The following is a 13,062-nucleotide window of genomic DNA, read 5'->3' as shown; positions in this document are numbered from 1 at the left end:
TCAAGGTGTGCCTGAGTGGACAGGCTACAACTTAAAGATGCTTGGACTGTAATCATCGGCCTCAATGGTTTTGATGACCACATGTATACTTTTGCTCCATTTTCTTCTTCCAAAATCCAAAACGATCTCTTTGGTAATGTAGATTCATTCGTACTTACTGAGTACCTGGGATGTACAAAGGCACTGGGGTACAGTGGTAAGCGGGGCAGACATGTTCCCTGCCCTCTGGGAGCTTACAGTCAGCTAACACAGATATCGCAGGCACCTCTCACTCAGCATGACCCTGAGTACACTTCTCCCTTCCCCCTTCCCCCTCTTCAAGTCACCTTAGTGTCAATGATCAGTCACCCACCGGTCCGTCAACAATCTTCATTCCATTTGCAAACTTAATTCCCTTTGGGCATGTAACAGTTAACATTTACTCAAGCATAGTGTAAGGGATTAGGACCCTGACATCTTTGGAGTCCATTTTTCTGCCCACCGCAATACCTGCCTGCTTAAATAGATTATTCTTACCTGCCAATTTGTGGATGACACTGGGGCTCCAAGCATGGAGTTTGTAGGACTGATAAATGATGTCAGCTTTCAACATTTAAAAAAAATTATTTTTAATGTTTATTTATTATTGAGAGACAGAGAGACACTGAGCATGAGCAGGGAAGGGGCAGAGAGAGGGAGACACAGAATCTGAAGCGGGCTCCAGGCTCTGAGCTGTCAGCACAGAGCCCGACGTGGGGCTCGAACTCACAAACTGCGAGATCACGACCTGAGCTGAAGTCAGATGCTCAACCAACTGAGCCACTCAGGTGCCCCACAGTATTTATTTATTTATTTAGCACCTTCCCCAAATGTGTTCCTTCCCCGGGCTGGTGTTACTCACTGTCTCACAAACATGTGGCCACATGTGTATTTCTGCTCAGGCAGCGCCTGTCTTGAATGATGCCTTCCACTCTCTTCCAACCCCGTCTATTTAAATTCCAAGTTTCAGCTTTGATCCCACTTCTTCCGGAAACTTCTCATGATGTGTTCTGCCCTCAGTGCTCTCTGCTTTTCTGAAACCCTTTGGCTTCTTCGGCCTGCGGCAATTAATTATATCATGTTTGTAAATATTTACTTACCGCTTGTGTGAGTTTTGGCAGAGAGCGTTTTGGGTTGGTTCAGAGCGGCTCTAAACGGTTTGTTTGCCTTCAGAAGCAAAATGTTATTCCACTATTTCAAATGTCTATCTGAAATATGCTGTGGTTTTGTTTATTTCAGGGACTTGAAGATAGAAAATTTGCTACTGGATGAAGACAATAATATCAAGCTGATTGGTATGACTTTAAAAAAATCTTTTTTTCAGTTTATTTATTTTTAAAGAGAGAGAGAGCATGAGTGGGGTAGGGGCAGAGAGAGAGGGAGAGAGAATTCTAAGCAGGCTCTGTGCTGACACAGCACAGAGTCTGACACAGGGCTTGAACCCCACGAACCATGAGATAATGACCTGAGCTGAAATTAAGAGTCGGATGCTCAGCCGACTGAGCCACCCAGTCCAGTCATCCATGTACGAATTTTTTTTTTTTAAGGCAAGACTATTTTTTTTTTAACATGTATTTATTTTTGAGACAGAGAGCATTAACAGGGGAGGGTCAGAGAAAGAGGGAGACACAGAATCTGAAACAGGCTCCAGGCTCTGAGCTGTCAGCACAGAGCCCGATGCAGGGCTCGAACCCATGGACCGCGAGATCATGCCCTGAGCTGAAGTCGGATGCTTAACCAACTGAGCCCCATGGCAAGACTATTCTTTAAGTGTTGTGTTGTCAATTCTCATTTATTGCTGGATTATTGACTTTGAAAAGTATCCATAGTTTATTTCTAATCCCAGATAAAACTCTCGATCATCTCCTTTACCTCCAATATTCAATAATGGTTTTGAAAATGAAAATTGCTTTTAATAATGAACGTAATTAGGAAGGTAGATATACTGTAATGTGACCATAAGATGAATTTCACAGCTACAAGTAAGTATTTGTTGGTTATGTGTTCTTGGGATTATTCAGACATCAGCTTTGCATAACTTCAGATAGATCTGAACTTTTAGAGGGGCTATTTTTGTTTGGATTAACCATCAAACTTCTTTAAAACAGTGAAAAATGCTATTTAGTTCAGAAGTACTCCTCCTAGCTTAGCCATGGCTTAATTAACTTTTCAGTGAATACTGGGGTGCTGAAATCAAAGGGAACCCCAACTAACCTTCCCTTTTTATTATAATCTTTATTGAAGCCCCATTGTACATTGGTGGTTGTGCAGAGAGAAGTCCCCATAGAGGGATAATTTAGAAGGAAGGTAATCATAAGGAAGTTCCAGGATAGAGTGAGTCATAATTGGTTCATAATTCAGGGTCCATAAGTGAGTTCACTCCATGACTCATTTGTTAGAAGAATTCCGTTTTTGTTTGCCTGTATGATTGCTCTTGGCAAAAGTCTCATGGCATCATTTTTACACCCAGATGTTAGCGCCATCATCTGTTCCGCTCTTTCTTTCCTTTCCCACCTCAAGTGCAAGTAATTTCTTCCATCTCAATAGCCTGAAAAAGGCTTTATATTAGGAGGAAAGAGAAGGATCAATAGAATGTTGTGAGTTTAACTTTCGTACCCAAGAAGGAATTTTGTTTGGCAAATACTGAAATCCATTTCTAGACTCTCCGAAACGTTATCATTCAAATAACCAGTTAGATTCTTTGGACTCACAATTGGCTCCCAAAACCCAATAAAGAGGCAAGGGGCTGCTGGGACTCCAGACCCCTTGGCTGGGTAATTAAGCACCACTGATAGGTGTTAACGAACAAATATACCGATTGTTAGAAAATTAACAAGGGGATACCAGTTTTTTTTTTTATTCCCCCAAAAGATTTTAAAGATGATATTCTTTAAAACGGACAATTCAAAGAATTATTTTCTTACCGTTTCGCTCTTACATTTTAGTCGTCCTGAGGGCCAAATATGGAAGCATTCAACAGGACAGCCTCTGACATGTCTGTAGGATGTTTTTCTGGTCCTTGTTTCTGGGATCTGTGGCATTAAGCAAAGGCCCGTCCTGGTGGGGGGGTGGGGGGGAATGGAGGAAAGCGGATCGTTTAGGTTCTCTGGCAGGCTGACCTGTAACTTGCCTTCAGAAAATGTGGAGGTGTCAGAGATGGAGTTGCCCTCACAGCAGCAGATTGTAAGGAAACAGGCCACGTGAAAGCCGGATGTACATTATCTAGTAAAAGCTAAAATCACTCCCTTTGCACCGCGCATCGTCCAGACTGAGGCTGGTAGTTCTAGCACGATGCCTTTCACCAGGGGGTGATGCTGTTTGCCACCTACAGCTTCTTTCCTTCCCTCTCGCCTCCCTCCCCTTCTGGGCTCGCTCTCTCTTTCTCCCCAAGCGATAGCCCTAGCTCATCATGTCTAAAACTAGAAATGGACTGTGGAATGAACAGTGTTGGAAAGCGCAGAAATTTTAATTGGGTGGAAGTTTGCTCAGAAGATTCTGGAAGAACCAATCTCTGTCCCCAGTGGGATAGGTTTATAAGTAGTTCACAGATTGGCCCGGTAACAAACCCCTCTTAGAGTGGACCTGTAGAAGTAAGAGGAACGTGATGTACCTGAATGAGAGCCCACGGTTCCCCTTGAGGAGAGTGGGCTGGTGGCTCTTTAGGTTCCAGGGACCCTTTTGTTCAAATGCCTCCAAGTCCTCACCGCTCAGCTTGGCAGCTGATTCGGCACCCAAGCCAGGACCGAAGTGGGTTCTGTCAGAAACTGGGAGGCAGAATACACAGTTTTCCAAAACTTCTGGAAAGGAGGCTCTGATCACTGCATTTCCCATTATCTGCACTTTTATGTGGCTCCTGGTTCTTTCCCGAGCAGCAGCCTAAACCAAAAGCCTTATCTCACATTTGTAATCAAAACAGACATTATAGTACCCTCCCCCACCACCCCCAAGGGCAACTGGGCATTGCCTTGTGTTTACCAATATCTACATTTTCTCCTTTTTTCCCTATGGGTCAGTCACAAAGGCAATAACTGGGGGTGGGGGGTGCTGGAGGGAAGGAAGGCCCAGTGTCTCATACGTTTTCTTGCCCCCCCCCCAATCCCCTTCCCTCTCCACCCCCCCCCCGCCAGCTTGGGCCATTTGGATCAAATGTTTCTATAACTGTCGCTTTGCAAGTTGAAAGCTCTTGAACCTTTTCTTCAAAGGAATTACCTGGTTGTTTTTCAAAGATGGATTACAGTTATTTCCATTTCCCCTTAATAGTTTCCTTTCTTTGAAATAATTTGGTTTAAATAAATCTACTTAAAGCTGCGTCAGCTGCGTTTCAAATGAACTGGAGCTAACTGGGAGAAAGATCTGATTTCATCAAGATTTTTTTTTTTTTTTTCTTTCCACAAAAACAGTCTGATGTCTGATGGTTTAGGTGATAATGGGAGAGCCCCAGCTGAGAACAGTTTTGCACCGCAGCGTTCACTTGGGCGTTTTGTGAGACTCATTTTGGAGCCTTCAGAAAACTGAAGATGTTTCGTTTATGTATGTTTGCCAGATCTAACTTGAGGCAGACCCATGTGACATACTGCAAGGCGGACTTCTCTCTAGTTTCTCGATTCTGATTCTAGGCATATGCGTAAAATTTTAATAATTAGCCTTATGAGTGTGAAAAGGGCCGGTTATTCCTCTGCAATATATTTTAAATGAAACCCTTCTGGCTAGGTCAACACTAAGTCATTTAAAATGCAGATTTTATCTCCTCCACTCACCAGATCCTCTGCTAATTTATCTTCTTGAAACATTCCTTCAGACCCGGCAAGACACTGTGTTCTCGAGCTTGCCTGGGAGCAAAGGGTGGCGGGGTGGGGGGGGGTGGGGTTGGTGACCTGCTCTCTATCTTTGCCCTGCCCTCTTGGGATCAAGCAATTCTTTACAGACCGCAGTGGAAGCTTCAGTGACCTGAATGAGGCAGGTCCTTTGCTGTTAGCGGAACCCCATTGAGATTAGACACGGAGTCTTTTGATTTCATGTCAGAAATCTAGAGATAGATTTTATGGGACTCCTAGGAGATTGGGCTTTCTCACATGACTGTTTATGAAACGTCCCTTAAAATGTTGCCCTGAACAATACAATCTTTATTCCATGGTGCTCTTTATGCATTTGTTGTTTTATTAAAATTCCTTTAGGTTGATTTGCAAACCCAGAGCATTTAAGCCACCGTCCAATTTCAAGCACGCTATGATTTTTCCTCTTACAACCCCCCCTTTTTTTCCCGTGTCGGTGATACTACAGGGTTAGGTCTGAGAATAGGGGCTCTCAGATTCTCTTGTACAGAGGTCTCCTACGCTGGGAAGCCAAGAGTCCTGTGGCTCTGGAAGGGGCCTTCTTGGGCAGGTTATGGGGGGACCTACTGGTGTGGGCTGGGCTGGGCGGAGGGAAGGAAATGGGGGCCGGGCGGGGGTAGGTAGCAAAGGGAAGTTATGAGATAAAAAGATGGAATCATAAAACACACAAACAACGGAAGAGTTAAAGGTGTCCACATCCATCCCTGGGTAGATTCTGGGTCTTCATCTTCAAGCTCAGGGCCTTCAAGAGTTTTCTGAGCTCTGCCTGTGGCGGCGGGGGGACGGGGTTCTCTTTGGGAACGCTCTGTCATTATACAGCCTAAGCCAGTGACTGTTGGGAGAGTTTCTGGTGGTGCACTTTGACCCATGGTGTGAGTCACTTCATGGCCTCACAGTTACTTCACACCGCGTCCCATGTTCCTCTTTTCCTGAGCTATTACAGCGGTCATGTGCTTTGCAGGTGGAGACACGTTGGTCAAGGAGAAAACACAGTAGTGAAATCAGATAGAAGTCCTGCCAGTTGAGAAAGTACAGGGTTTTATTCGAGACGTGGAGACAGTCCTGGCCACTGAGCCCTGTGGACAGAATCTCCTGTTTGGGGAACTAGAAGCATAATATTTACATGGAAGTTCAAAGAGAAGCCATGATTTTTTTTTTTTTTTTAGTAAGTTTATTTTCAGAGAAAGAGTGAATGCGAGTAGGGGGGAGGGGCAGAGAGAGGAAGCGAGAGAATCTCAGGCAGGCTCCGTGCTGTCAGCACAGAGCCCAATGGGGGGCTCAAACCATAAACCGTGAGACCTGAGCTGAAATCGAGAGTCAGATCCCCAACTGACAGAACCACCCAGGGGCCCCTAAGTCATCATCTTAATTCTGGGATCAGCAAAGATTGAGGGAAAGTATCAGATGAGGACCGAGACAGCTCTGATTACCTGTCAGTTGCCATATTCTTACGCTCAAAAAAGTAAACACGAAACAAAAGGCTTTGGACGCAGCATAGCTTTGGACGCAGCGGGCTCTTCTGTGTTTTTCCCGTTTGCCGTAATCATCCGGGAACAAGGCAGTGCTATGAGGTCTCTTAGTTCAGTTCTCATTGCTGTCTTCCTGGCGTTAGTTTTCCAGCCAACACTGAGCGTTTTCTAAATCATTGGGTGTGTATTTTTTTCCCTCTTTAAATCCCCATACATTGCCACATGCACAGGGAGCATTTTTAAGGGACTTGCATGAAACGAAAACATTGAACCGAACAAGTCAACTCTAAATGGTGGGATCGCATGTCACTTGACTCTGACCCCAGCCAGGGAAAATGGATCTTTCTTCAGCTTTTCTCCCCACATGGCCACTGGGAAGCCAGATTGCTGCCTCCAAGGCCTCTGCTCGTTCTCTCTTCCTGCCCCAGTCCTAGAAAGCGAAGCCTTTCTTTTTCCTGGATGACTCATTTCCAAGGTTTGATGAAAATATGTTTTGGTTCAACATACTTTCAGCTCTAGCTGGATTTTATAGTGAGGCCTGATAGAAACGGTTTCCAGTCTTGAGACCCATATCCGGCAATGAGGGTCTGCCCCTGCTGGTTTTCCTTCGGGGATGCTAAATGATGTGTTAGCCTGAGAGAATATTTCCTTTCCTGCTGCCCCCTGGTTTTTTTGTTGGTTTTTTGGGTTTTTTTTTTTTTTTTCTTCTTTTTCACGGTTTTCTCATTCGGAGCTGGTTTTGTCTTCCTCTCTTTGCAGACTTTGGTTTGAGCAACTGTGCTGGGATCCTGGGCCACTCGGACCCGTTCAGCACGCAGTGTGGCAGTCCAGCCTATGCCGCCCCCGAACTTCTTGCCAGGAAGAAATATGGCCCCAAAATCGATGTCTGGTCCATGTGAGTTATGGTGCTTATAAAAGGGGATGCTCTCTTTGGTCGTCTTTACTCTCCCTTTCTTGTAAAATAACCTTTGAGTATTTGATGAGGACGTGTTCTATTCCAGGCTCTCAGATAGATACTTGGTGATTTTTGGGGCGGGGGCAGCTTTCCCTCTCTGTTTCTTCTGGTCTGTTCTCCATAGACCACCGGAGAGGCTTTTACCAAAATTCGTTCCGTTGCTGGGGAGACAAGAAAACCAAGTCCTGAACTCACAGAACTCACGATCTGGTTTTATGAGTCACTCGCATCCTTCCCCTGCTTAAAATCGCCCCTTAGCTTTCCATCAGCACCAGAAGAAAACAGCCCCTGCCTGGCCCACGCTCCTGCCTCTCCACCTCCTACCCTACCCTCTGCTCACAGTTCTTCAGGGATGCTGGCCTCTGTTTCATCTTTCCCACCTCTGGGCTTTGCACTTGCCATTTCCTTTGCCTGGAATATCATTTCCCGGCTCTTCAAATGGCCCGTCTGTTCCCATGTGACCGTTTTGATCCAGTGCCACCACTGCAGAGACCATCTCGGGTTCCCTGTCGGGAGGCCCCCCACGACTCCGTCTCCTCGCCCTTTCAAGTCCCAAGTCCCTGTCACCCATCACTGCCTATCATTTTATTGTCTGTCTCCCCGATCGGGAAGGACACTGAACGGAGATGGGGACCTTATTGGTCGGCTTCCCCAGCGTCTCACCCGGTGTGGGCCACCGAGGCAAAGTCAGTCAACCTTGAAGGGACGAATGGCTACAGGGGCTCTGGTTCCTGAATCCAGGTCCCTTGGCGTCCTCATGCCGAGCAAGCCTCTCGTCATCATGTGTGAATGGTGCAAGGAGCCGTACCGGGTGCTGGAGTCTGGGGTGGGGACTAAATTCCTTATCAAGAGGAGCTGGGCTGTAAACAGAGTGGGCTCCCGAGTAAGAAGGAAGCTGGAGGTGAGAGGGGCTAATCGAAGCAAGGGTGTGTTGATCCAGTACATTTCTGGACACCTCCTACTTCTCTCCACCCTCACTACACTTCGCTTGTCCAGGTTGGAAACGAGCTAACGTTTGCTACATGCCTGGCACACGGCAGGCACCGTGCCATTTCATTTTCATGCTAACCCAGTGAAACCGTTACTCTCTCTTCTCCCCATTTTACGGAAGAGGAAGCTTATCACAAGAGAGATTAATAACATTTCTTAGGGTCATAGGGTTACTAAGTAGTGGAGCTGAGATTTGAACCGAGGACTTTAGGGTCTCAAAGTACTGAATTCTGAACATGGCCCCATCGCCTCATTGGAAGCTATACTCTCTCTCTCTGTCTCCCTCTCTCTCTCTCTCTCCCCGCCCCCCCCCTCCCCCGCCATCCATTCTCTCGCTGTTTCCTGTCCCTTGTGTGCACTGTTCTTTTAGCCAGGAATTCTTTCTGGTCCTGTCCTCGTTTTCTTTCCGTCTTCTTTTCTGGGATGCCACTTCCCCTGGGCAGACCGCCCCCCCCCCCCCCCCCCCCCCCCCCCCCCCCCCCCGCCTCTTGCAGGCTGGCCTTGAGCCTCTGGTGTCTCGTCGGTTTCCTGCTCCCTGCTTCCCTGGTGCTCGCCCTGCAGTCACAGCTCACCTCCCAGGACCCCCTGCACTGTAGGCCGATGGCACGGAGCCCGGCCAGAGAAAGGAAGGAAAGGAAGGCCGCTAAGGGAGGGAGGGACAGGCATTTCATCCTGGAGAACAGAAGCTATGGGGTCAGGGGCTATAGTTGGCAGAGGAAGCAAACAGAGGAATGTGACCCAGTACAAGGTTCTGGAAGTCAAGGGAGGTCAGGAGGCTCCAGTTGGAGGTGAGGGGAACCAGAGCCCAGCATGAGATTCTGAGGACCACAGGATCCCCTGGGCTCTGGGCACAGCTGGCCACAAGGCACTGGGGAGTCCGCTTCCATTCCTGGGCAGGCCAAGTGCTCAGAGGTCATTTGACCCAGATGGGAGAGAGGCCTGGCGGTGCGTGTGTAAGTGGTGGGGTGGACTTGGCACTCGGGGCTCCTTGCACAGAAGCCTGAGCCCCCGGTTACTTTCCTGACCTCTCAAGAGGAGGTGTGGGCAGGGCTGTAGACGGAGAGCATGCTCTGTGTGTGCTGATGACCCCCTGCAGGGGGCCGGGCAGGGGCTGTCAGGGGGATGGGAATGGTGGCAGGAAACCATGGCAGAGAAGCTTTCTCTTCGAGGTCGTTTGGCCGGGTCGTTTGGCTGGCATCGCAAATCCACAGACTCTTTATTCTGTGCCCAGAATAAAGGGCCTCAGAATCCTTCTCAACACGGCTGTCAGGACGCACTGCCAATGAATCAGAGTCCACACTTGAGATGGAATCCGTTCTTGGTCCTTTTCAATGCTTAAGAATTTTCACACATGTCTGGCACATAATCTGCCCTCCGTAAATATTTATTAGTGGATGAATATACATGTGTGAGTCTATAGTCACCTTCTCTCCTCAATGGGTAGGGAACTCACTTTTGCTAAACGGAGAGCTACGCAAGGGACGGTTTGTGTACCCGCACGATAAAGGCTGTGCGGAATAGGGAGCCTGAAAGACCAGGAGGCTCCGAGGCGTCATGTAACTGGAGGGGGTGGGAGGCACCATGACCACAGGGGAAGAGAAGTCGGCGGTTGGAGAGCAGGTGACAGTTTACAGCCTGGTGTCCTGCTCTCCCGGGGACTGAAGGAGAAGCGTCATCACGAGTTGTCATGGCGACGAGGCCCGGCCTACAAAGGGGGACCTTTCCACTCCATGACTGGCGAAGCCGAAGCCGGTGGCTCCTCACGGTCTAGAAGTGTTGGTAGAAGGAGGGAGCCTGGTGGGCCGTCAGAGCTGGAGGGCAGCTCCCGGGCCTGCATCACCTGCACGGGACCTCTCGTCCCCTCGTGCGGACCATAGGTTGGGAGTAAATCATTTCTCCCGTCTGGGGAAATCCGAGGGGGACTGAAAAGCACGGCGGCAAAAGGCAGCACCGTGTGAGGTCAGGTGTAAGCTCAGACCCTGTGCCCACCCCACCTGCCGAGTCCCTTGACTTGGGAAAGGAGTCCGCATGTAACGGTCACGCGTGCTCTGTTTCTCAGTCTCGGGGCCCCATGATCGGAGTCCAGGGACCTGGTCTGCTGCCACCTGTTTTGTGTCTCTCTTGACCCAAAACACTCCCTTCCCTCCTCTACCCTGGCTTCTGGGTGGGCTGTCTGGAGCAGCTGGACATTTCTTTGCTAACCTCCGCTTAGTTGCCTCCCCCCGCCGCAAGAATGTGACATGTAGCTTGAGGTCTCCTGAAAAGCTCTGATCGGGCCTCATTCTTAGTCCTGGTGCCACAGAGTGACGTATGGGAAAGTCTTTGATAACTAGGAACACTCCCCGCAGAGATGTTGGTCTCTCAGTGGGTTGTGGCATAGCTCTGGAGCCTGACGTGGGGTCTCTACATAGACTAGCAGCTGCGAGCTCACGAGTCCGTGTTCCGGTGCCCCGTGGTGGGGAGCTGGGGTGGAGATTCTCACCCTTGTTTAGCCACCAAGGGCCTTGTTTCATTTTTATCAACCACGTTTCCCCAGAGCAAGTCTGGGCTAGCCGACCCGGGACGTTCTCTGGGGGATGAGGCCACATGACGCAAGTCTGGTTCACAGGGGTGGCGTAAATTAGGCCCCTTTAGAAGCTGCTGATAAAGCTTAGAAAACAAAAAAGTCACGTGAGCAACACAGAGCTTACCAGAAATGTGTTCGTTTGGCAAATATTTGTTGAGCCAGGCACTGTGTTGGATTCTGAGTGCACAGGGGTGAGTCGAAGGCCCTGGTCGGTCCCTGTTCCTGCAAAGATTATTATTCATGCTCTCGTACCTCTGGTTGAGTGACAGGCAGTGTTCTAAGGGCCTCACAAGTATTAACTCGTCTCACATGCCTAACAACCCTCCGAGGGAATGTTCTGTTATCCCACTTTATGGATGAGGAAACTGAGGCACTAAGAGTCTTAGGCACTTGCCCAGGTAGCACTGCCACTAGGTGTAGAGCCAGGATTTGATCAAGGTGGTTTGACTCTAGAGTTTGCCTTAAATTGCCACCCGACTCCTGCTTTCGCTTCTGTTTTGTTGTGCTGCTTATTGTGGGGTTTACATTCTAGTGGGGCAGACAGTTTTTATAAAAGCTATAAGCTGGGTGTGGTGACTGCTATGGAGAGGTGGGTGGGAGGTATCGCATGGGATGGGGGCGGCCTCTAGCCGAGAAAACCTCAAAGCCAAATCCTCAGGATGAGAAGGGCTGAACTCTGGGAAGAAGGAGTGTTAAGGGAGGAAGGCCCTGGACACAGGGAACAGGATGTGAGAAGGTTGTGGGGTGGGGAAGGGTGGGAAAGAGCTTGGGTTTTTCCGTAAAGGTGGTGAGAGACCGCTGGAAAATTGTAAGCGGGTGGGTAACCAAATGCCACGGATTGAATTGTGTTCCCTTCCCAAAAGATATGCTGGAGTCCTAACCCCAGTGTCTCAGAATGTGACGTTATTTGGAGAGAAGGTCTTTATGGAGGTAATCAAGTGAAAACGGGGTCATAAAATTCAGTATGACAGACATGTTTATAACGGGGCGGGGGGGGGGGGTGGGATTTGCAGACAGAGACACAGGGAGAGCGCCGTGTGAGGCTGAAGGCAGAGATCACAGTGATGCATCTACGGGCCGAGGAACACCGGATTGCCAAGGGAAGCTCTTGGAAGCAGCATGGAGTGGGTCTGCCCTCACGGTCCTCAGAAAGAACCAACCTTGCTGATACTCTCCTCTTGGACTTCGAGCTTCCAGAACTGTGAGAAAATCAATTTCTGTTGCTTAAGCTCTGAAATCTCAGGCAAGCTCCAAGGTAAACTGAAGAGTACAAGACTCGCCGCTCCAGATCCCAAGAGCGATTCTCCTTCCCAGCAAGTGTGAAAGAATCTCTTTTCTGAATCAGGTTCGCCAACAGACACCTCAGGTTGACTAACCGCATTCTTGGTCATCCCTTACCCAACAGAGTGTCAGCCCCCGTCAGCCACCCGGCAGAGAGCACCGCACAGTTTGACTGTAAATCCAAATTCTCAATCATTGCTGTTACTTGTAGGTAATATGTTCCTGGCTGCATGCAAACCAGAAACAAAGAACACCACAAAGAGACGCAGAATGTTGCTCCCTCGATGGCGGAAGGAGTCCCCAGGAGTAAGAGAGGCAAGCCCTCGTGCGTAAGCACTTTTCAAGAAGCCACTGTGTCACATTTACTAACCTTTCGGTGGGCAAAGCCGGCTGCATGGCCAACCCAGAAGCAGGAGGAGAAAGAGAAGATTCCACCCTGTGATGGGGGAGTGGCAAGGAATTTGTGGGCTTTGGTTTTTTGGGTTTTTTTTTGTTGTGTTTTGTTTTGTTTTTTGCAATTCAGCACACTTAGCTACTGCTACGGACTGAAGTGTATGCCCCCCAATTCCATATGTTGAAGCCCTAATTCCCCAGTGTGGTGGAAGTGGAGCCTTTGAGAGGGCACGAGGGTAGCGTCCCCATAACGGGCTAAGTGTCCTCATAAGGAGAGACTCCAGAGAGCTTGCTTACTCTCGGACAGTGAGGACAAAACAAGAAAACCTGGGAGGAGAGCACACCACACCCCGGACGTGCCGGCACCCCGGTCTCAGACTCCAGGCTCTAGAACTGCGAGAAGATGAATGTCTGTTGGCTGAGCCACCTCGTCTGTGGTATTTTGTCACGGCGGCCTGAGCTGACTGAGACACCGACTTACCCGTAAGCAAATACGACGTGGCAGGAGGCACAGCGCAGAGAACAAATAGGGCTGCAGAGCTGGGTCAGTTCAAGAAG

General features: G+C 48.9%; 1 protein-coding gene across 1 annotated transcript in view; it reads left to right on the top strand.

The window, feature by feature from the left end:
* HUNK (hormonally up-regulated Neu-associated kinase) overlaps window positions 1–13,062 on the top strand; it is a 111,463-nt gene that overhangs the window by 58,410 nt on the left and 39,991 nt on the right. The window contains exons 3-4 of the mRNA XM_043593745.1: window positions 1,258–1,313; window positions 7,079–7,214. Of these exons, the coding sequence (XP_043449680.1) occupies window positions 1,258–1,313; window positions 7,079–7,214 (192 nt within the window). The remainder of the gene's footprint in view (window positions 1–1,257; window positions 1,314–7,078; window positions 7,215–13,062) is intronic.

Source organism: Prionailurus bengalensis, chromosome C2, assembly GCF_016509475.1.
Source record: "Prionailurus bengalensis isolate Pbe53 chromosome C2, Fcat_Pben_1.1_paternal_pri, whole genome shotgun sequence".
In the NCBI taxonomy this organism is placed as follows: domain Eukaryota; kingdom Metazoa; phylum Chordata; class Mammalia; order Carnivora; family Felidae; genus Prionailurus; species Prionailurus bengalensis.
Note: the sequence above shows the minus strand (reverse complement) of the source record. Positions and strands in the feature narration are given on the sequence as shown.